We start from the raw sequence: 25,227 nt of genomic DNA on the forward strand, positions 1-25,227 counted from the left end.
TGAAAACAATTTCCCTCCTATCAATCTGAGGATTCATGCATCAATATTGTAGATGAACTGTTAATTACAAAATCAATTAAAAAATTATTTCTAAAAACAGTCACGCGTCCTGGCTCTCAGGGGGGCAATTTGGGCAGAAGGTCTCATCTCACTAGGACCGCGCCAAATCACAAGTCGTCATCCACAAGTAAGCAAAAGCAATCTGGTTTTTCATTTTTCAGCGCGGCTGAGCCCAGCCTGAGATTGATCGTCACATATGGCCCCAGAAAACAAACTGTCAATACCTTGAATGCTGCAGAATTTGAACAAATAGCCGTCCGCCCATTCAAGCCACTCATTGCATCCCATTTAACAGATTTTATTGACAGTTTCCTTCTTGTAATTAAAGGGAAAACTACTGGCCAGCAACCAAGATAAAGTTCAAAGATAGGGTCAAAACAAAAGCAGATGGAGGGGCACGGTGTGACTGTCAATGGAACATAGCATCAGAGCATGTTATTGACACACAGGTATCTAATGATCAGCACGTCATTAAAGAGGGATCTATCGTGAACTTTATGCAAATGCTAAAAGGGACTTAAGACCACAAAAAAGCATTAAGGAGACACAAAAGGAAAAACAACAAAGCACGAACGATTTATACTTATCTGACAGTATTCACTGCTTCAGCACTTTTAAATTTAAATGCAGGAAAAAAAATTTTCTTTCTGAGATTTTTAACCCTTGCTGCAGAGGTAGTATCATTCCCAGAAGTATTCTCATAAACACAGAGGATCCGTAAGGTAAGGTGTGGTCATTGTGAGATGAAGAATTCCTCCCTCCACCCATATGCTGAATCCCCCCTGTTAAATAAATCTGTAGCTGCCTTTAAACAGAAGCTAGATAGCATATTCTCATGCAACCTTTCTCTTAATTTTAATTGCAATGAATAGATTTGTCTGGATTATGGAATGGATTTAGAGTAACATCTATAGACAATTGAATGGATCTTTGCCTGTAAAACAGTCTCCAAATCATACAGTGCAGTATTCTCCATTCCCCTAGGAACATATTCCACCATTACTCACAATCAAAGTTTTTCTTAGGTTTGAATTGCTTTGTTTGTTGTCTTTTAAATTAAGTCTGATTTGCAGTTTCTCATTCTAAAACCTTTCTTAAAATGAGCAAGCAGAAACTATTATGAAGAAGGGGGAAAAAAAGTGACATTAAAACTGTCATGCCACTCTGCCAACCTGAATTAGCAAGTGCTATAGCTTTGAGGGTGACAAACTCTTCTTTCTCCAGCTTCATGCTCTTGTATTTCTTTACCAGCTGCAGTATGGCATTGTTAAGGTCAAGAAGGCCTGCCAATTTGGATTGGTCTTCATCCATAATATAATCTTCAGCATATACAAGCTCATCCTCAAAAGAAAGTGACCGGTATACAACACCGAGAATCAAAATCTCCATCCAAGCACTCTGCAGAAGGCTCATCTGGTCAGCCAGAGACAAAGTGGAGAAACCTGAAGAGGAAAAAAATACAGGAAAGATATTAAATTGCTTAGATTTGTCAGTAATCTGCTCTTCTTTTTCAACGTTATAAATATTGTGATAAAAAAAATGCATGTGCTCTATTTTCCTTTCTGCCTTTGTGCCTCTCCTCCCCATCCCACTATGGGAAAGCAAATCAATAAAAAATCAAACATTTTCTAGTCAACACATGAAGTCATAAACAAGTTGCACTGTGCAGGCTCTTTCTCTAAAAATCATATTCATTTGTGGAGTACTCCAGTGAGAGTCCGTGATTTGCATGATATCTTTATTCTGAAACACTCATGTTTAGTTCTAAGACCTGAGGCTGTGAAGCAGGGATCTGATGACTGTCCATCACTTCTATAAACTAAGAAGGGTATTTTAAGAGAGGAAAAATAACTACAAACCAAATTATTTTTTTTTTAAAGGGAAGATTTGATGTTTTAATAGAATTAAGGTGATTACCACAAAGAAGAAAATTCTTTTTGAACTTTAACCTCAGCATAAAGAGAAGTAACACCTGTCCTTCTCAGAAGAGGCACTAATTGTCTCTGCAATGGCTCCAGTCTCTGCTACACTTGTAATAACATGGTGGCATCATAAAGTGCCAACTGAATAGCGGTCACATCATTCTTCTACTGAGGACAATCCAACATTTAATACATGCCTCGTAATAAATTTAACTTTTGCCTTTTTCTCCTTTTGCCCCTGCTGTCTTTCCTAATAGGATCACTAAGGGCAAACATCTTTACTGTCTTACCTTTTTACATTCTTGTTTACAATACTTGTTAATTTATTTTATCAAACTGTTAATATCCCAATCACATTAGAAGCTAGAAAACAATATGGGAAAGGAAGTGATTTTCCTGGCCTGTTGGTGAAATGTAGTAGTTTGCCAGTTGGCACCATCAACCACAAGTACTTAATAAAATCATCAAAGGGGATTAGTCAAGCTTTTCTTAAAGGGTCTTAAGGCATGTCTGAGGCTTTCATTTAGTTGTTTATGGAGCTGCTTACATGTCCTTTGACAGGGCTCCTGCTGTAAGAACATTCTTTTTGGCGTTCAATTACACTTAAATGCATTTTTCTGTTTTGAAAGTCAAGAGTTACAGTCAGCCAGGAATATATCATAAACCAGCGAATCTGCAAGGCATCTATTCCAAACAAGATTTTCTCTGTAAGCACTAAGCAGCAAAACTAATACCATAAAAAAGAAAACCCCACATCCAAACCACCAGGCATCCATAAAAAATGAAACATAAAACTGGCTGCATGCTCCCTCTCTCTCTCTCTTTCATTTTTCTCCCCTCCTTATTTGTTTTCATTTTCTCTTACTGTTTTTTGAGTCTTATGATAGAACTGTAGCTCTCTGCCTTCAAAAAAAAAGCCCAAACAAAACCAAATACAAAAACTGAGCCAACAACGACAGGAAACACTTGAGGAGGTGACAGTGGAAAATAATACATCTGTGATTAAAATAAATAAGAGAGAAATGGAGAAGAAATAATCATTTGAAAGGTTATAGGGAGGAATTCATGATTTCAATTAGCTTCAACATTTCTGTTCTTTCCCGTCTTTCAAGAACCAGTTTTTCTGCAGTAGCAGATGGACAGAGAATGTAGCCTGCAGCACCGTCCTGTGACAGCCACATTCTCCCTCCCAGACACTGCTGTTAGTAAATAGATTTACACATTCTCCAATCTCCACACATCTTTCTGCCGAATAATTAAAAGCAGGATGATTAGTTTATTGAGTGGAAGGAGGAACTTTTTTATTGAGGTCCATCCACGATTTTATCAGGGCCAGCACTTTTACGGTTGTCATGAGGGTGCAGGCATCCAATTTTTCTTATCTGCCTGATTAATACAAACGCTGTTTCAGGACGCATTAATTAACAGATACAAATCTACGTTCTCATGGAAGGATCAATACAGAGAAGAAAAGAGGCATCAATGTGAATTTAGTGCTGATGATGGAGAAGGCACTCTATTGACATTTACGTGCATAGAAACTTTAAAGTTGCAGTGAAGCCCTTTTGTCCCTGTGATTTACAAATTAACAATTTTTCAGGTATAACAATGTTTCACACACTTCTGAGCAGTTTAATTAAGCAAAAAGCAATAAAATCAGTTTTGATTAAAAAAGTTTAACCTGCAATTTGTCGGTGTGTTTATAGATATATATTTTTCCAGAAGACTCCCAACTTCTTTTATTTACTTATTTATTTTAGTCCAAGTTACTTTTTTTAAAAAAAAAAAAAACAACAAACAAAAAACCCCATGTTTTGATAACATTTATTGTGTGCCACAGTCAAATGAAATTATATATGCTCTGTGAGGGGGGAAAATGGGATGTTGCCTATAATTTATTGTACTGCACTCTTGAAAAATCTGCAGTCTGGTGCAGTAAATACACTAATTGTTTTTATATGACACACCAAAAAAAATCAAAATAGATTCTTTACATTATAGAAAAACTGGCAAATATAAACCACACTATTCTGCTCTCTAATAATAAATCAGGTAAGCATGATTATTTTCTTCCTGACTGAAGTGACTTTCCCTTGAAAGCCTGATCAGTGAAAAGACATTTTAACTTTTAAAGGCATCCCTCGTGGGAATGTAAAGCTGCATCAAGTGGTAATTAATCTGGTTTTGTTTTGATTTTTCAGAAAATGTGGAGAAAGCATCCAGCATATCTGCTGTATCACACCAATGCCCTTTTAATAGCTGTTCAGCCAGTCACAGTTAAAAGAATAGATTACACAAGCATATGTATTTATATACATTTATATCTTTTTAATTGTTTAGAGGAGCATATCCTAATTTAATGCCAAACTGTGCTCTGATTCTCTGAGCTTTTGTTATATGAATCCCTTCAGCCACATCCTGTGACAGGAGGATATTTTCTATTTTAAAATGTAACCGTTTTTTAAAAATCTCCATATTGGATGAAACAGACGTCCAGCTTTCTGAATTGATCTTAGCCTTCCCAGTTACAACAGTAAGCTCTTTCCACACCACCCTGAGATAGTGCATGATGGCATGGTTTTGAATGTTGTTGTGCCATTTTGTGGGTCCTTAATCCTTAAGAGTCTTGCAGGTCAGCGTTTTAAATGTAGAAGTGCATAATGGCTTTTTAAAATACAGTGCTGAGTACCTTTTCCCCCTTTAGCATGCACCATATTGGTGACAACTTTGATCTCTCTTCATCTCCCTCCTCAAGTCAATGCCATTTAATGTATCTCAGGCATTTGCTAGCAGAATGACTCTGTACCTTGACCTGCAGTTAAATAGCATGTTTATCTGCGATACAGCGCACTCCAAATAAACCAGATGACAGTTTGCCATAACGTCACTTGGAAGGATTGAAAGGCTTCTCAAGAGTCAGGTACCCCTGAGGTAAGAAGCTTGAAGGAAGCATGTTTTGTGCCAACCCTGCTGCCATCTTCTACTAGACACTCGTGTGCTTGACAATGATGCCATGGGCACTTGTCAAGATTTTTTTTTCTCTTTTTGCCTAGCAAACTGATGCACTTTGCAGTCAACTTACAAAAAAGGCTAAGCATTTGAAAGTGTGAAGGGCAAAAAATATCTGACGGCTAGTCTTCAAAAATACACTTTCATTTCAGAAAGCATAAATGTTTATTTCCTGAGCTGAGTGTTGACAGAAATAGGCTGCAGCGCAGGCATATGAATTTAACCCCTGGTAGGCATTCTTTTCAGTGAGGTTTTTATGTGGCTGAATGCGAGCATTGTAAATCTACAGGGTGTCTCGTAATATCAGTTAACAATAGCATTGATTTGCTGGCTACAGATTTTCTTCCTCCTTTTTTTTTTTTCTTTCTTTCTCCTCCTTTCAGGGACTGTAATGTTTCTTCAGCTAAAAATAGATACTTTTCCACAAACAGTGTATCACACTCAAATTGTAATTATGCCGTAATGACTCACTGAGATCACCGAGTGTGGATTGAGAAAAGGTTGATTGAGCAACTGAACATATGCTTGTTTTCTATTTTTTTGTTTTCTTTTTTTTCCCCTTTTGCATACCAGTAAACCCAATGCTCAAAGGAAGCAGAAAGGAAGAGGTAAAAAGGCCTTAGCAGTTTTATTACAGAACGACCATCAGGAAAGTGACCGCGCTCTGCAGCACTCAGCGCTCCAAGCCAGCTCTAAACACAGTTCACAGCCTCTTAGATGGACGGAGCTGTTTAAACCACGGATCTTTCCAAATACCAGCACATGCACTACTTGCTCTCTATTTCACATTGCATATAGCTCCATGCTAAGCAGGGTAAATCTTTTATATTCTTGAAGACCTCTTTCCTCTACTTCATTAGGATGGACTTCATGGACACTAAGTCACTAGGGGCTAGTGTGAAGCAGCTGCAGATGGTCAAGCGCCAAAGTAAGATCTGTGCCTTGCAAGCAGCACTCTGAGACCTACTGGACGGAAAAAAAGACAGTGGCTGGACTTATCTGTACTGTTATTTTCAGCCTAAAACTCAAATCCTATTTTATTTCACTTTGCAGGGAATGAACTTCCCTTCCTCTCTGTTATGTGTTTAGAAATAAAAATATTTGATCAAACCAGCTATGAAATTGCTGCAGATCTGGGAGTTGCTTGCTTTTTCTGATAACCACCTCCTATTTATTTTACCAGTTATTTTTGTGATTGTTTGGTTTATGAGTAAAACATTCCTCATGCTCGCCCTGGTTTGTACATCAAATATCTTCATTTACATTTTGTATAATCAAAGCTGTTCTTGAAAATGACGTGTTCACTAGTGTGTTGCAGATTCAATATATTTACACAGTTGAAATATCAGAGTTGGATTTTTAAATTATTTACACTTAATTTTGATAGATTAACTTCCCGCTAAATGTTTTATGGGTACTGATGTTTCCAGTACAATTTCCTCATTTCAAAAATGATGTATAGTCACCACTGTTGAAAGAACAAACTGATACTGTGAACACTGTTTAAAACATACTTTTCCTTCAGCCCTGATTACTTTATTTAAAGAGTCGATGGGCTCATGGTCAAATGACAACCAGTGGGCCAAAGGCTTATCCTGGCTGCACAGAAGTGAAGGCAAAGAAACTGCAAGATCAGACTCAGGGTCCAATGTGCTCTCGGACATACAGCTGTCACTCTGCCCTCTGCTCCCTTCCTGGCATGCACTCAGTGCTTGCCTGGATCCATTGTACAACTTCATCTGGCTTCCAGGGATGTAAACAAAGGCCACAGAAATTTCAGCAGTGAAATTTCTGCTAGGGCTACATAAATGTTTTCTAGACACAGTATTTGCTGAAAGAAACCTTTGTAGCCTGACTGCCACTATTACTCTCTCAAAAATCCAAGGAAGATGATGGCATGATTCCTTTTTATTATATTAATCCAAGGAAAAACAAACAAACAAACAGATTTAATTGCATTTCAAAATAGTGTGTAGTCTAAAAATATGTATCAAGTCCCACAACATTTCAGCTGTTATGAAAACCATTAGACAGAAGGAGAGTGCTCTCACTAATCACCAAACATATTTCACAGATTATGGATGAAATTTGGTGAAAGCTGGAACAGAACCAGATACAACTCATTATGCCAGACTGAAGCATTATTTTTTTTCTTTCTCTTATGGTTGATTTTTTATTGGGGTGTTTATTTTTGTTGTTGTTTTGTGTTTGTGTTTGTTTTTTTTACTAACCCTTTGCTCATGGAGCTCCTGGTTAAAGGGCTACTAAAAGCACATGATGCCACAGTAAGGTTATTTGACCAAACTTGAAAATCACAAATTGGGTCCCAAAGCACAAACTGCAACTGACCGGAAATACAGCCAAAAGCACAACTTAAGCTGTTTGCCAAATTCAGCTTCCAAGCTATTTACAACTGATGTGCTACAATTAAAGTCATGTTTTAAAATTAGTTTAATCCAACAACTTTTGCACAGTAAAACCACTGCCTTTTCTGAGTGATGCTTGGCTATATGGCATCTCCTTCAGCACCTACAGCAGAGCACTGCAAAAGCAGCGCCGGGGCTCTGTGGCAAGCAGAACTCCCTGCGCTGGAGTTGTGACTGCCATCTGTTAGCTGTGCAGCCCTAGGAGAGGAAAGATCAGATTGCACACACAGAGGTGCCCAAGACTTGCTCTGACTCCAGTACGAACAGCAAAATGTGTTTGGAGAGTGCTGGGCTGCCTTCAGCCAAGCCTCCACACTTTCTCAGGTTTTATTTGTGTTTGTATTCATAATTCTTGCCATTCAAGTTCTTATAAAATATATTTTTTATATTTTTATAACATGAAAAAAGGCTTATGACAAGCACTTTTTCACTAACACCTACCAGGAAGATGGGAAATGCCACACAGAGCACTAAGAAACCTGGGGCTTTTATCACAACACTACTTCCATCTCACTGAAACAACAGCAGAGAGATGGCACGGCAATAAAAATGCATTCACATTGCATGTCCCTCTCAATCCATTATGAACAATGGATTCTCAGTAAGCAAATATTCGCTTGTCAGAAGTATTTGCAACAGTGGATTCATTCAGCAGGAGCAAGTAAGTGAAGTTCACAGCAATTTAAAAGCAGCAAATTAGACATTTACAAACAGTGAAGATGCTGCTTGTCTAGCGTGACCTTTCACTCAAGCTATACAAAAAGGTGTTAATGTAATTTAAATAACAGTTAGAAATATTTCTGGTTTGTCTTTTACCCTGTGAAACCTTACATGATAACACTAAACAGGAGCAATTTAAGCTTGTCATTCCTTCCCAGGGTAAGACGCATATAGTGAGATGTAACTCATTATAGTTCAAACTGATTTCAGTACTTAAATCACAGACAGCCCTCTCTAGCACAAGCACTTGCAAGCTGTCCCTTCAGCAATAGTAGTGGTAAGGAGGTGAAAAATGTGACTGATTAAGAATGTCACCCTGACTTCACATAACCACTTTCAGCTGCTAATACTCTGAAGTGAAACATTAAAGATGCAAAAAACTGCTTCAGGACAGATCTGGTAAGACCTCTATGTATGGAGCACTTTGTAATGGCATTTCTGGAAATATATGGTTTGAAGTACTGCACTCTGATTTCAATTAGTTTTCATTTCATACCTTATTATTTCAGTATTCCCTGAGAAAAAGAAAAATAGATTTAAGGGGATTTAGGCTTGATTTTTCCCTTTGGGTTTGTTTTTACTATGGAAACTTCCATGATTTTAAATAGCTTCACTCCTAACACCAACCAACCTTACATTAAAAAGTAGCCAAGCCAAACACTTATATTTTGATTTATCACTAAAGGATCTAGGAACAGAGGAAGACCTGATAGGTAGTAAAGTACATGTGGTGTTTTTTTTCTTTTAACATTAAACAATTGCCACTCCTCGTGTTTTACATTCTCAGTAGTGAGGTTGTGAATTCTAAGACAAGCACAATGAGAAGTTTTAAAATTCAAACTATCAGTCCAATATGGGTTCATGGGGCTGCAGGTCTCCTTAAGGTCAGCAATATGAACCTGGAGATTCCTGAGGATGATCTTTTTAAAGCACTACATATGTGATCTGATCTGCTTGTTTAAAGCTAACTCTTGCAGTTCTTCAAACTGTAACTCACAAACATGTTTTGGTTAGACAATGGCTTTTTTCTGGTCCTTTGGACAGCAGAGGCAGGAGATGTGATGTGACGTGGTGTGCTCCTAAAGCCATCTTTACTCCTAAACTTGGATAGTCTGTGCTTTGGGTGTTGTATAGGAAATCTGCTTTTAAAAATGTCTGGCATATTTTGAGGTATCACCTGTGTGCCCAGACATCTGAAAGGGAGAAAATGAAGCAGGACTGTATTTATGACCCTGACTGTTTTCTTTCACTGAGCCTATATATATATAAAAAAAGGCCAATCATATTTTCAACATAAATATTGATTTCACACAAATTTCCCTTCAATCTGTTGTGCATGTATGTATGTAAGTATGCTAAAGCCTGATGATTTGTGGGTGAAAAAAACAAAAACTACATTCTGTCATTGGTAAAGTGCCTGTAGACAAAAACTGAATCTCTCTCAAAGTCCAATTCAGAAAAATGATAACACAGATTAAAATAGTCAGTATCATATGTGAGTAGCCCCTGTGTGTGGTATGCCTTACCTAGATCCTTCCAAGAGTTCAGTTACCAGAAATGAAACTACAATCACACAAAAGTAAACAAAAAGAGTCCATCTTTTTCCATTTTCATTCAAAATTTGAACTGAACTAAATAAAATACGACAACACAGCATGAAGTTGAGAGAGGTATCTAACTAATGTAGTAACACTCAGCGTTAGTTCAGGTACTGCCCCTTTCAACCTTTGTTGGGAGGCATATGCGTACAACTGCACACAGACTGGGATGATCAAAAAATAAATTTAGAGTTCAAGCTTCTTCATCCTGGTGCACAGAACAGACAGATTTTTTGGTACCTTTAATACGTGCTGCCTTTTATTAATAACCTCTAAGTGTCTGCTTTGAGAACACTTTTCCTCAAAGAGAGCTGGGTCACTGCTGTTTGTCTTTTGCTCCCCTGGGAAAGCCACCAGTCATTTCCTCACTGAGAGCTGCAGCAATCCCTGCTCCCTCTCCATCTTTACATCAAGGCAAAGCCAGGTTTCCAGGAATTCCCCAATCATGTTAATAATATGTATCCAATGTTGGAATGTATTAGCATATGGAGATAACCATGCTCACTACCCAATCAAGGCACCTATGTTAACTCTGTATGTGCTAAGCTAGGTAAAATCTCTTTCCATAGCCAACCCAAAAACTTTATGTGTAAAAATTGTGGGTAAATACACCCTTTTTGGTCTCTGGCAAGAAATCAACAGCTCAGAATGGTGTCCTACATATCTTTCTTCCTCCTTCCCAATTTTTAAAACTCTTCCACTGGTTAGCTGAATTTCTAAATGTGCTGCGGATGCCAAAAAATCCAAATTATGTTTACAGTCTCTCTGGTTTGGGGGAAGAGAGTCTCACACATTCTCCTACAGGAATGTGAAATTTTTACTTTACCTAGTTGAGTGTATATGTACCATTAAGATCACCTCTTGATGTTGTGTCTTAAGTCTACAACAGTCCACACACATAAAGAAAAAAGAGAGGGAAAAAAAAGAAAGCTGCCTGATTCTAATACACCTAATTAGCCATCGGCAGACTCTTAATTGCATACATTAGGATGATTCCATAGTGGAGATTAATTCTAAATATACCCAAGCAGCTGGTTAAGATGCCATGGATTACAGTGTGGACTGTACTTTTCCACTTAATTAGATATCAAAATTAAGCAGCAACAAGCATTTTGACATAACGGGGATCAAGCCGCCGCTTGGCATCCCAGAGCTGCACTAAAGTGACCGCTAAACAGAGCCGCACAGATGGAGAGATATTAAATGCCGCACTGGAAAGTAATTTCAAATAATAAAATATCAATATTTACATTTTAATTACCCCTACTGAGAGCCGCTCTGTCATTTTCACTATTGCCGACGCAGCAAGGGGTAGTGGAATGACATTGCGGCTCTGACTGCAATGACTATTTTGTTTCCATTAAAGAATGACAAGTGTTTTAGAGGCAGTGACACCCAGTGTGTGAACAAGAATGACAGCAGATCAGAAAACTCCTATTAAGGGAATAAATTACTCAACAAGAGAATTTACTTCAAGCAGCCGGCTCCTCCTTGAAACACATAATCCCTTCTAAATTTTCTGCAGAAAGTTTATTATCGGAGGTGCCTCAGGGAAAACTCAGATTCTCATAAACCATTTAGAAACGACAGGGCCTTGCATGATGACCAGTCAATTTAAAAGCAATAATACCCAATGCTCATCCCATTTGAAAGTTATATCAAGAATTTGCACGAATCAAAATAGTTTGAGAGGGAGAAAAAAACAAATAGGCACCTAGTGGAAAGCAGATTCCTTTCCATAAGATCTGAAAGTTTTGACAGTGTGTGTGGAGAATGCCAGGGTTATTTCTGCTGTCTTTTCACCAGTTTTACTACCTACCATTGGCACACCCCATCTCGATCATGATTTGCCAGCCTTCAGAAATATACCCAGCAACTCATAACAACAGGTAATGTGTACACGCATAGGTTCAGGCCTCACATTTGTCCCTGTGCAATTTTTGCCCATATATAAATACTTTTTGCTTCAGTATGTACATCAGAAATCCATCAGACACCTTTGCAGCACCTTAAGAATCTAATTACTTATGATCAGGTCTGAGGTCAATTTCATGGAAAATATTATATCACATCACATCAAAGAAACAGAAGGAAGAAAAATATCAAAACAGTAAGGAAAAAAAGTCTTCCTTGGGGATGTCTGTCAAACTGTTGAGATCTTCAAAGAATTTCAGTGGCCTCAGACAAGAGAAAGTATGTAAGAGAAAATCTTTGGTCAGTACACCCCAATACACAGTGACCCTCCTCCTAAGTCATGGCATGCGTTTATTTAATGATGTGCAGAGCTCAACTTCTATAAATGTGACAAATGGCTAGAACAGAACACAGGGGGGAAAGGCATGAAAATTTTTACAGAACAGAAAAGGAACAGCTTTATGGCAGTGACTATTACAATAGTTTTAGAACCATCTCTGACATTAAGAATTAGCAGTGAAGTACAAAAACTCTGACATTAGCTGATTAACTAGGCAATCTTTGTTCACTTGTCTTTTTCTTCACTTCTTTTTCTTTCCTTTATCTTTCTTTTTTCCTTTTTTTTTTTTTTTCCCCTCTAGTACCCAGGAAGTACTTCTTAAGCATCCCTAATGCTTTTAGGACAAGACACTTCCCCATTTCTCAGCCACTAGCACCTTTTAATTTCTGAAAGAGCCACGGTTGAAAATCTTAATTAATTGTTCCATACTGCTTCAGGATCATTATGCAATGTAATAAAGGCCGTGTAATTATGAAATTTTACAGCCATTACCAAGGCTGATGGCTCGTATTTCATCCTCAGCTGGACCCAATGGCTTTTAGCCACTCAGCTCCCCTTTGATGAACTACAGACAGATCTATCAGGCCCAAACAATATCCAGGCAAGGCGGCTATAATAGCTACCTTCAGATGAAGCCATAGATAAAAATAAACTATAAATCTACACACAAATGCAGGCACATTGCCTCAGGATGACAGAGAGGAGAGGATGAGACACTTGGGAAAGCTGGCGGCTTGCAGAAAGGCAACCTTCTCTCTCCATTTCTCTTATTCAGTTTGGGATTGGTTTGGTTTCTTAAAGATGTAAAGTCCTCTCATACTTTTCCAAAAAATAAAAGAACATATATTTAAGGACTATGGATTGTCTTCTATAGAAAAATGCATCATTAAATTTGACCAAGGGGATTTATATAAACAAATCAACTTGTCCTCCAAATGAAGAATCCTAGTCAACAGGTTTGAAAATCATATTCTTAAATGTGAATACAGGTGACTTGCTTCCAAGACTGAAAAAGGCAAAACATCCCGGCTTTCTAAATGCATTACCCTGAGCAGATGCACATAGGTGAAGTCAGATGATAGGCTTTCACTGGAGGCAGCACCAGAGATGCAATTTCATGCAACATTGTCCTACATTATTTTATTTTCAGTTTGAAAACAAAAATACTTCTCAAAATTCAGTGCAAGTTAAAAGAACAAGGGGATTATACATGATCTTGGTACCTGCATCACCAGAATGTACTTTATGGAGGTGACCTCCATCAATACCTTCTTTAATTTAAGACAGAAGGTCTTCTAAGTACACAGTCCCTCCAGAGTGAGACAATGCTGGATAAACAATCTCTAGGTAAGAAAACGAGATGGAGAGCTGGAGCATCCTGACTAACTATGAAAGAATCTAGGCAAGAGTGTAAAAACATTAGCTTGAAAACTGCATCTATTAGTACCCTTTCTAGTAGCTTAAGGTTAATTGGCAAGCTGATGTTGTGCTCATGGCTGAGGCTAAAAACCACCTTGGAAGATAAGAAAAGTTAAAAAGAAAATATCAACAGCACTCTCTGATTTCCAGTATTAACAACAGAATGGTTCAGCCCTCTCCAAAGCAAGTATGACAGATATAGAGGTTCAGAGAAAGTAAAGCACAATAACACACCTGGGAAAACTCTTATGAAAAGGGACTAAGGAAGCAGAAATTGTTTTCCTAAAGGAGCAACATATAAGAGAATACATTAAAAGTATATATAAATTAATGGTATTCAAAATATGTCTAAACCTTTCATTCTTCCTGTCTCATAATACAGACCAAACACTATTACAGAGAAAAAGGAAATTCAAAATGGAAGAAAGGAGGGAAACTTTTCATTCACAGAGTAGCTGGACTGGGGAACTCCTTGCCAGAGGATGCCACTGGAGCAAAAAACACCTGAGAGGGAGCTGATGCTTACATGGATAGCCAGAATACCACCAGGTATATTACTCCAAATCCAAATTAAAAGGACAAGGACATTTTTCTTCCTTATTTAGTCTAATCCATAAACAGAAAGAATTAGAAAAAGTTTTCCTGCGGCTTCTGCTAACTCTGGGGCCCAAGCTAATTTCCCTGAGGCTAATTCACTGATAGAAACAGTGGAGTATATATTGATGTCCTATAGCATTCAGTTCCTGGTTTCTTAAAAACTGAAGCCTCAGAATTTTGGCTGCCTTTCTTTGAGGTGTTTGGAACCTGCTCCTACAATCCAAGTTTGTAGCAGAAGAGAGCTTAGAGAGATATGCCCCAGGCAAAGAATTTCAAAATCACAGCAACTGAGTTTTCATTCTGGAGCTGTTATTGTAGAAAGACAAAAATAATGGATATGGAAGAGCCATGGTGTTATCAGATACATAAAAGCAGCCAGATATATGCATGTGTGTTCACATAAGCTGTATACTAAGCAAACACTAAGCTGTTGTACTAAGCAAACTCAGGATATTCTAAAAACTCTCAAAATGAATAAGGATCATCTCCTCATTAACTTTGCTTTGCTTGTTAAAGATGTGGGGTTTTGTTACTATAACAAAAAAATGTCTTGTTGAAGGACAAAATAATAATGTAATCACCCAGGTCAGGTCAGAGAGTCTATCATTCTATGAAATATTTCCTGAAACAAGGAACAGAGTCCTGAAAGGTCACTGGTCAACAAGGCTACAACTGAAGACAGGTAAAAGGACTATGTGATTCAGTTTCTTCCACCATATTGCTAAGCAAGTTTGATATATGGTCTGCTATGGACCAGTATCTGCTGTTAACATGTTACTGAAACAGCGCATATGGCAGGGACTATCTGTACATGGTATGAATTGATCTGTTCCTTGTAGTGTATATGGAAGCATCATAAACATTCTTAATGAGGGGAAAAAAACCCACCAAATTCAAATCTAAAGGTTTAAGTGCATACAGTACATCAGAATATCTAAAATAATAGACTATGTAGACACTGCTGGACTCTTGATTCCTGGACAGCATTTTACATTGCTTTCCTATGCTCTAATTAGTTACTGGGATTCAGTGAAGACCCTGGGACTTTGAAAACTAAGAAGATTGGATGCAGACCAAGAAACTGGAAGATTATTTTACCTTCTCCACTTCCTATGCAGTTGACTCATATCTAGTCAAAACAGCATCAGCTGTTTGGATAATCTCTGTAGCTCTACCTTTTTTTTTGTTTTTTTGTCATATCCTCCCCATCAGTGATATCAGGAGGATGAAAAGTAGATACAAATAGATTCAGCAGAAGCATTTTTCTGAGCAAAAGCTTTGGGTAAGAATTAAACTCAAAGATATTATTTTTATTTCTGTTGAAGGAAGTAATACCTATTTGCCACATTAGCCTAATAAAAATAATGATAATAAAGCAGAAACCACATATGTATCTTCCTATGATTGTTATTCTATAAAAGAACTGCATGAATTTTTACTCACTTTGGTAAACCTCCAGTCTGTCAGAGAATGCATACCAGTATTCCACAATGAAAGATTATTGCTATGATTTTATTGCTAAGTACAGCTGAGTTATGTGGTCCAAAAGTTAGGCTGTTAATTTGTGGTTTATTGCACAATGCCTTGAAACCAAACTGGCTCAGGCATGGTGAGATGAAGTGTATTCTTGCCAAATACGAATTATTGCAAAGGAAAAGGGAATCAGTATTACACACTTCATGAAAACAAATTTCTTCTTCAAATATCACAGTATCACTAAGGTTGGAAGAGACCTCAAAGATCATCGAGTCCAACCTGTCACCACAGACCTCAGGACCAGACCATGGCACCAAGTGCCACATCCAATCCCCTCTTGAACACCTCCAGGGATGGTGACTCCACCACCTCCCTGGGCAGCCCATTCCAATGATGAATGACTCTCTCAGTGAAGAACTTTCTCCTGACCTGGAGCCTAAACTTCCCCTGGCACAGCTTGAGACTGTGTCCCCTTGTTCTGCTGCTGGTTGCTAGAGAGAAGACACCAACCCCTTCCTGGCTACAACCACCTTTCAGGTAGTTGTAGAGAGCAATGAGGTCACCCCTGAGCCTCCTCTTCTCCAGGCTAAACAATCCCAGCTCCCTCAGCCTCTCCTCATAGGGCCTGTAAATAGTCCTTTTTAATTTCCTATTTCATAAATAAAAAATAAATAAATAGTTATATGCAGCTTATGTATCAGTATAATGTGCTTTAAAGAAACCTGGTTTAAATAACATGCAAAGGAGAGGTTTTGCTAAGTCTCTGAAAAAAAAAAACAACTCAACTGCAATAAGACCAGACTTGGACACAGAAAAAGTTATTAGCATAAGTAGAGAGCAAAAATGGAAGGAAAATGGGGTTATAATTCTATGTTTTTTCTTTCAGTATTCACCAAATGTGGCACAAATCTGTAGCTGCTATAATGCATGTCATGCTTAACACTGATTTTCTACACTTGGTATTCCCTAGCTGAATTGTTTCTGAAGTCTATGGTGATTTTTTTTCCACAGCAAATCAGCAGTTTTTCAAGAGGTCTCTGTGCAACCCAGGAGTATGACATTTACTAATGTGTTGAGATTCAGGGATTCTCCTTTGTAGAAACCAACACTAATAAGAAAGATATGGTTCAGTGTCCTGGGTATTCTTCCTAGTTTTATTAATTAGATGGAAAGCTTCTCCCTCTGGAATACTGCTAGGTATTTATTAACACTTCAGCCTACAAACTAGAGTAAATTTACAGTAGTGGAGGTAATTGTTACATACACCAGCTCTTGTTATCAACTTGGCAGGGATAAGCAAAAAAACCCTAAACCAACCCAGAGGTTTAGATTATGATCCTTTTCATGATATTTTAATTGTGCTGCTTAATCTGCTAAATTAAAAACTATAGTACAATCTTATTCAGATAACTGACAAAAAAGATGGTATCAATTTGCAACAAAATGTATGAATGCTCCTATCTCTTTTAATTATACAGAGAATTTAACAGTCATATTCAATATGGTCACAGAGTGACTAAGATACAAATGTCTTTTACACTCGAGCCATTTTATCCTTCAGCAGCTTCACATTTTGTTTCAAGTCTCCCACCTTTTGAGCACAGATACCCTTCCCTAGGTGGTTTTTAATATCACCACTTTCTTTTTGCTCCTGCAAATATGGAGAGCTACTCCCACTGCTAAGACTTACCAAACTGGTGACTGATAATGACCAGGCAGACGGTCAATAATATCTCCATTATTTATGCACTTTACAAAAGAAGTGTTAGGTATAATCAGAGCTACTTCATGGAACCACATGTCTCTCACCATTGCTTTCAGTCTTCCCTTTCTTTGCATTTTTCTCCTGCCAGATCCTCTTATTCCTTCTAGGCATCAATAGGTCAGTTTAAAGGATCACCAGTGATGCCCCGCCCTCAACTGGTGCACATTAATTTACTTACATGCAGCTCTTGGTGCTTTGGAAAGCTTTACTTTACGATATGAGAATTGGGATTTATTTTGCATTCCTCACCCTGTGTTCTACATTCTTGCAAACACAAAGAGTTGGGTTCTACTGTCTGGTACTTGAACACATTTGTTAGTAGTTTTAGAAATTATACAGGAAATATGGTTGTGCCTTGTGTGCATGTGTCATTAGAGAGCTCTGAAACAAAATTTAAATATACTAATACTGCTGGATCATTTTTATCATCCCCCCCAGCTTTCTTCTTATCCCATTATTTGCTTTCACATGTCTGTTTCTTACTCATCCTTCTTTATGGTGACCATCCACTCACTATGCCTTTCCTTATGCACTTTGTCTGCTTTATCAGTGATCTGAGAAGGAAGGAAGTGAGAATTTCCTCACCTGCTCTGTCAAAACATGATGTTTGCTGGGCCCTCGGGCGATGTTTGGTATCAAGGCTCAATCAGCACTCAGTGATGTTTGTGCAAGAACAGCCGTGAGAGATGGCTCCAAAAGCTCTTTTGTAATAATTCACTGCTGCTGGGATTAGCTTTGCAATAGAGGTGCAGTGAAACATTCTCACTATGTATTTATATTTTCATTCCTTCGATATCAAAGTAACAATTAGAATGACAATGGATCCCACTTAGCTCTCATGACTGCACAAGGCGCACAGAATTTAGAGTTGGCACTTGCCAAATACACCCTTCTCAAACAGTTAACAGGAGTGCATTATAGAGGCGTAGATGAAGCATGACATACACGCATACAGGAAGCATATAAGAAAGACAATTTAGTCTCCCAAATCTACCATTAAGTTTCTTAGTGACTATGTTGGAGTTACTCAAACCCCCTCCCACCTCCTGTGTCAGTCTTTCTGTGCAAGCTATGAATATTTCTATTAATTCACAGGGCTACTGTGCTATTTTATTAATGTTTGAAAACAACAAATATTTTCACAAAAGAAAGGTATACAAAGTATGTTTAATGTTCTTGAAAAGTATATGAAATAGATGAAGACATAAACTGCTCAAAATATTTAGAAAAGCATGGATAAATTCTAGCCTGTAGGATATAAAATAAATAAACTGTTGATGCATTGTGCTCACATCTTTCAGTCCTAGCATGCTGTGAATCATGTTTAACATTTTAAATCTATAGCTCTCAAAGGACTCCCAAAATTGGAGGTGTAAATCAGTTTCAATGTAAGGAAGTTAAATGATTTGCCCAAGGTCATACGGTAAGTCAGTGTCAAGAGTCAAGAAAGAAACTTAGCCTTCATCTTCTAGTATTGGGCTGTCTCTATGGATTATGGCAGATCTTTAACTAAAACTCTCTGAGGCCACAGGAAAGAGTCCTGCTCACATAAAGAGGCTCTGAATCAAGCCCACGTGATGAAACAGTTTCATGTTTTCTCATACTTTGCCTGCCAGCCAATTGTCAGCAAAAGACCAGAAGAACATAAAGAGGAAGCTGTAAGTCAAGTTTGGAGACGGCTTCTATGAAGGTGATCAGGTTTTTTTCCACATATTTCTATGGATGCAGGACTATGCACACAGAATGTGTTTTGCGTTAATATTAAGATGAACTCAAAGTAAAACTAGAATCTTAACCACCTAGTGCTGACTTTATAATACCAAATCAGAGGGTCAAGTATAAACCCTCAAACAGACAATGATATTATACTGTATGTGTGAAAATGCATAAAATACATTTAATTAACTCCAGGTTGTGACACAGACTGCCAATTTAGAACAGGCACTTTGAAGCTACACCTGACACCTTTCAAGTCATTTTGATTTCTCAGGAAGATGAAAATGTATAGAAATTTGGTCTAAACATGTACGTATTTTTTTATTAATGTTTGAAAAATGCATATTATTTACCCAATTGCCTGGAATATCTACTGGAGAAATACATATTTATTTTTAAAAGCAATCCATATATTATTTACTCAGTGGATGAGAATGACTTCAAAAACCCGTTCTGGTTCATCAAATAAATACATATTTATAAATGGTTTTTAAAATGCATTATTATTTACCCAATGGACTGTAATAGCTCTGCTAGTGCCATTGCACGTAAATATGTAATTAGCCACATAATAAAAAATCCCTACAAAATTTCACTGAAAAGCATTAGATTTCCATGTGTCAATGTATAATACCTTTTCCTCTTATTATTTTGGTTTTTTTAAGCCACAAAGGTGATTACCCTATGGTAATGGCTGAGGCTTTGATGTATTTTAAAATCCCACTAGCTCTGCAGTTACACAGAATGTAAATGAAATCCAAATTTCTTTCTTTGAAAGTCAGTATTTTAAAAAAAAAAATCTCCTTTTGCAATCAGGGCACCTGGCTTGCATCTTTCTGTCAGCCCAAGGATGGCGACCAGACTCTGCGTAAAGTACGGCTCCAATCTGCAGCAGCAGCGCTAGCCGAGCGCTCATGTCAGCGAGGAACTGAGAGAATGCACTACAGATCCGTGTGGTTCTCATACGAGCTTCTCCACACTGACAGCCAGTGCACCTGCAATGCTGCTGGACCATCTTGGTGAAGGCTTGCCAATCTTGTACAGTGCCAAACATGACTTAGTTATTGTATCTTCATGTGGGTTATTTTCTGCAGAATGCTGAAAAATGTTTTGGGGTTGTTTTTTTTCTTGTGACAGTGAGGGCAGGATTTGAGACATGTTAACTCTAGGGACAAAGTCTGGTTTTATTATACAGTCCCATATGAGCTTGCCTTTCAAAGAATGTAACTTAATATCAGCAGCCATCGTGTTTGGGAATCTGCTAAGAACAGGGAGTGCTAGGCTTTGCCTATGAAAATAGATGGACATTTTCCAAGAGAAGTGAACAGTACCATTTTTAGTAGTGCATGTATGTGCTGGAACAAGTGTCATACATTAAGATGCAAATTTTATGCTTTGAGCCGAATAGCAGGTGATTAATTCTGATAGCATTGTGATCAATTGGTACAGATGCTGCACCTGAGTAATGTTTGTTTCTGTACACGATGGTAACAGAGGTGCACACAGGTGTTACTTGCAGAGCTGTGCTACATCTCTGATTTCCTGAAAACACTCACATTGGTTGTATGTAGTTCTGCCAATTTTTTCAATTAGACCCATTATTGATTTGATGAAAAAGCAAATTAAACATACCATGGTAGAATGTAAATTGGTTAGACAGAACATAAGGTTCCGGTATTGAGCTTCTTAGGCACATGGCCTCTGTGCACAGCTTTTACTTACCAAAGTCTCTGGAGATTACGGAAACAGAGGAGACACTTGCAAGAGAGCTAGGTAGCATTAGGCTAGCAACTGAGGCACGAAACAGAGGAATATGATAACGTAGAGGGCTCTTTGGAAAATAAGTTCCAGGAAGCTCAAACTTTGTTAAGACAACAGAGCTGGAGTTGCTTACTTGCTTCATTTAAAATCTGGAATAAATGTCAGGTTTTCATGAAGCGGCTACAGTTTTACACCACCTTGAGAATAAAAATAGGTAAAACCAGCTAATACCATCTTTTGTTTCAATACTGCCAAAAGAAGTATTTGTTAATTGGGGGTACATTTTAAGTTGTTCAGTCTCTGGCATGTGGAATCAATATTGTGTGCAGCTTACAAGAATTTCTTTTCAGTTTTCCCTCAGCAAAGAATAAGAGTTTTGGTGCCAAGAATGAATAACAAGAAGTGGCCACCCAGGAGTTTACATGTTCACATTTGCAAGGTCACTCTCTCCACACTTCACCCTTTAAAGGGAGCTCAGCATGACAGAGAACCCAAAGCAAGTAAGTGTGCTTACCAGCAAGACTCCTTTCCTAACTTCCCTTAAATTAATTTACCAAATCAAGTCAAACTGTTTACCGTGAAAATTATTTTATCATGGAAGGGGATAAAGGCTCTCTCCAAAACTCACTCCAAAGCACCTGAGGTTCACCTGCTCAAAGCAAGTTAGCTGAGACAAACATAACTGACAGGATGCTGCAACAGCAGGTCCACCCAGGGCACACAGCTCATGGCAAGAAGTTTCTTAAGGTCAAACGCAGTAAGCCCCACTGTCTGGCTTTGGTGTGCTGGAAACCTACATAAGTCAGCACAAGCCTACAAAATCCTCTTTTCTTATTTCCACATAGCCGATTGTGTCGTAGCACAGAGACAGTGTACTCTCTCTCATGTCACTCAGCATTGCAAGAAGGCCAAATAATATAATTTCCAACTGGCCCAAATTCTTGTGGTAGTAGCAGTTTGCCCCCTAGGTCTGTACTTTTGGGGCCTGTACCCAATACTATTAGAACAGCCTAAAATATTCCAGTAACAGCTATGTTTTTTTAAGACAGGATTGGGGTTTCTTTTGCTTCTAGTCTTACCAGGATAAAAGTTTATGGGTTTTTCTCTCTTGAAAAGCATGTAAATTCTTATACCCAGATAAAGTCACTAATGGAAAGCAAGACATTGCAAATCAGACAATAAACATATCAATTAATCCCTGGGATGCACAGGAGGCAGTTTTCCCAAATTAAACAAACAAACAAACAAACAAAAAAATCAACCAAAAAAACGCCAAACACACACACACAAAAACCAACAACAAAACCCCCCCCAAAAAAACCCAAACCCCAAAAAAACAAACCCCAAAACCCCCAAATCAAACACTTAAACAACTGATAAAGAAAACCAATTTGAATTTCCACTCCTTTTAAAACATGGGCATGGGAGGAAGAGAGAAATTCTGGTATGCCAGTACTCCTCCCTGTCTTCACTGTGATCTAGAATTACTAAGTGTGAACTAGCTTGAAAAAATTGCAGGGAAAAAAGTATTCTGCATTAGTGGAAAAGCTGACGTTTCAGATTAAGATGCCTAAAAAGAAGAGAAGAGAGGCAGAATGTAGCAAGTATCAGGAAACTTTCAGGTGTCTGAACTGGGAAAACTGGTGAAGTTACTCTTTTCGTGCCTTTCTGCGCACCGATGGAAGCGATGTCCTACAGCATTTCAAGACATTTATTGAAGTTTGGTGGTGGCAGTGGGACTGTTGTAAAGGGAAGTTTTAAAAAAAAAAAAAAAAAAAAAAAAAAGCAATGTCCATTTGAAGCTTGTCTGTGAACTTTGCATGAACCGCCAGGAATAATGTAGTGTGATGACAAGCCAGTTATACCTTCCACTAAATTTGCTGTCTGGAATGAACTGAAATAGTGTTTGGTTTGTGTAATTACGTCCATCTATCTTTATATTCCAGCGGCATATCGCAAATTGAAAATACTAAAAATTGACTGTTGGTTCTGATATTTAATGATTGCCAAAGACAAGACGATGATTTATTGGTTACTTACCGATGTGACACATTTGCATCTTATTAGACGGAGATTACTATTCCTTAAAATGCGGACGAGGCCTGATCATGTCTGATGGATTGATTTGATTTGCAAATGTAATCAAACTAATAAGAGGGAAAAAATGAGCAATAATGCCTTGTTTTTCAACTGGCAATCACTCCCCTGCCAACAACGCTGATATCCCTGACTAAGCAGCCTTCATACAGTCTTCCTGTCTCCTCAAATAAACAAAGGGATGCAAAGAGCTTGATAAGAGGATAACGAGCCAAGTATGTAACATGGAGCCTGTATCTCAGCACTGTACAAATGTATCAATGGGAGTACCAGGATACTATTTAATGTACCTTCAAATGTTAAAAAGCAGTGAGCAAAAAGCCAAAGAGTGAAACTGACTGATAAAAAAAGCCTTTACTGAGTGAGGGGAAAAAAAACTTCATAAAAAAAATAAGGCATTTAATTTAGGGAACCCTGGGAGAACACTCCTCACCAGTACAAAAGTTACACAGTAAGTACTTGGAACTCCTTAACCTGATGGGATGTTAATTAGAGACTGTAATTTGGACAATATGATTCAAGCAATTGGAATCACTCCCTGTAGCCACAGCATCGAAGAATCTATTTCCAGAGGCATGCTGGATAGGGTTTTAAAATCCTCCCAAATACTAATGAAGGCTTTTCTGTAGATTTTTATCTGTACCATATTGATAACAAACAGCTAAATAATATATTTCACAATAAACATTTTATCATTCTGGCCAGATGCTGAAGTTTCCATAAGGGCTGAAATATGGTTCTAGATAAGAGCAGACTCTTATTCTGTTTACAGTAAATGACCCTTATTCTCTACAATAGGATTCTCTGCCTTGTTAATAGTAACAATAAAAAAAGCTTTGTGCAAGGAATTGGATCAAGTTGCCCCCTCCCCCATTTAAACGAGAGTGGTAAGTCAGGCAGAAGGCAAATAATAAAGCTCTGCAGTCCACACAGGGCTCAGATTGTGACCTGTGTATTTAGGGATTGATCCAAAGCACAGTGAAATCAAGGCAAGTCTTTCTATTGGTCTAAATGGATTTTTATACAGACCTTTACTAAAGAAGAAGGTTCAAGTGTAAATGTTGACAGCTGAAGAAGTGATCCTACAAATATTTGGGAACACAGAGAATTCTGCACAATAGAAGTGTCTGTGTAAATAATGTGATTGTACTGCTTAAATATTTTCCAGACTGATTGCTAATTTGCTTCACTAAGGGATATTCAATAAAGTTTAAAAAATTTTTAAAAAAATCTTGCTTTAGGGAACAGCTATTATGAAGTGTCAGGTTAAAAACAAAGTTGAATATATAGCTCCAATTATCATGCTCAAAGACCTCAAAATATTTTCATAATTTAAAGTTTTACAGCTGATGTAATTTATACTTATTTTAATAGTGGAAAAGCATCCCGGTCAAATTCCAATTAAATAATTACATTTTGCCTACCTAAAATTCTCACTGCATTTTTAATTGGATAGGACACACTTCACTGCCTCTCCTAAATTGTTTAGTGTTGCCATTCGGTATATAAATAGCTACCACTTTCTGCCACAGAGACAGTATGTTTGTTCGTGCAGCTATTGATGGCAAATTCCAGTACTGTAGCCTGGGTTGGCTACAGTACTGAAACTCAGAAGACCCACAACAGCCTGTGCTCCTATCTCCTGTTGTCATAAGCTTTTTTCCAGGTGTATTTTTTTTTTACGTCTAAGCAGGTTCCCTGAAAGATGATATGACTGTCATTGATGCTAGCTGATTATAGTTACGACTATGCAAATATTCCCTGTCAACACCCTCTTCTCTTATCTCCTGAAATGCCCATCTAAGCCTCTTGTCAGACACTGCCCTCTGTAGGTTATCAGGTTTATCATACCAATGGAATTATCCTGCACAGAGTGTGTGCTGCTCGCCCCCAACATTACCTGCACTCTCTGCCCAGTGCCTTTCTGTAGCACCCTGTTTCTCAGTGGCCTTTTCATTAGAGACCATGGTGTGCTTCATAGATTAAGATTATCGCACACAAAGGGTTATTCATCATTGCTGAAATGTGAGGTGCAGTCTGGTGATCACCATGAACTGCAAATCTGTGTGGAACACCTTAGGCAAATTGTTATGCACAAGTCATTAGTGGTCTCTGGAAAATGTTCAGTAACTCAAAATGCAAAGAAACTCTTCAAACTAGATTCCTACCAATTTCAGTGAATGCAGATCATCTGGAATTCACAGTCTGTATTGCAAGCTCAATCTCTAGCTGACTACTCACTGATAACAAAGCAATGCACTCTTGAATCTACTCAAGAGTTAACTTTACCTCTGGGAAACTTCAAAGCAGTAAAAAGGGAAAAATGGATCACAAAGGACAATAGCTTTCTACAAGAGGCCAATATGGGGAAGGACTCAAAATTATTCTCAGCAAAAGCACACTTGAT

The 25,227-nt window shown here is 38.0% G+C and overlaps 1 protein-coding gene across 14 annotated transcripts in view; it reads right to left on the reverse strand.

Annotated features, from left to right (window-relative positions):
- ESRRG (estrogen related receptor gamma) overlaps nucleotides 1–25,227 on the reverse strand; it is a 412,676-nt gene that overhangs the window by 12,782 nt on the left and 374,667 nt on the right. For all 14 annotated transcript variants that reach the window (XM_054170053.1, XM_054170113.1, XM_054170100.1 and 11 more), the window contains one exon: nucleotides 1,233–1,502. In XM_054170053.1, the coding sequence (XP_054026028.1) occupies nucleotides 1,233–1,502 (270 nt within the window). The remainder of the gene's footprint in view (nucleotides 1–1,232; nucleotides 1,503–25,227) is intronic.

Source organism: Dryobates pubescens, chromosome 2, assembly GCF_014839835.1.
Source record: "Dryobates pubescens isolate bDryPub1 chromosome 2, bDryPub1.pri, whole genome shotgun sequence".
Classification (NCBI taxonomy): Eukaryota; Metazoa; Chordata; class Aves; order Piciformes; family Picidae; genus Dryobates; species Dryobates pubescens.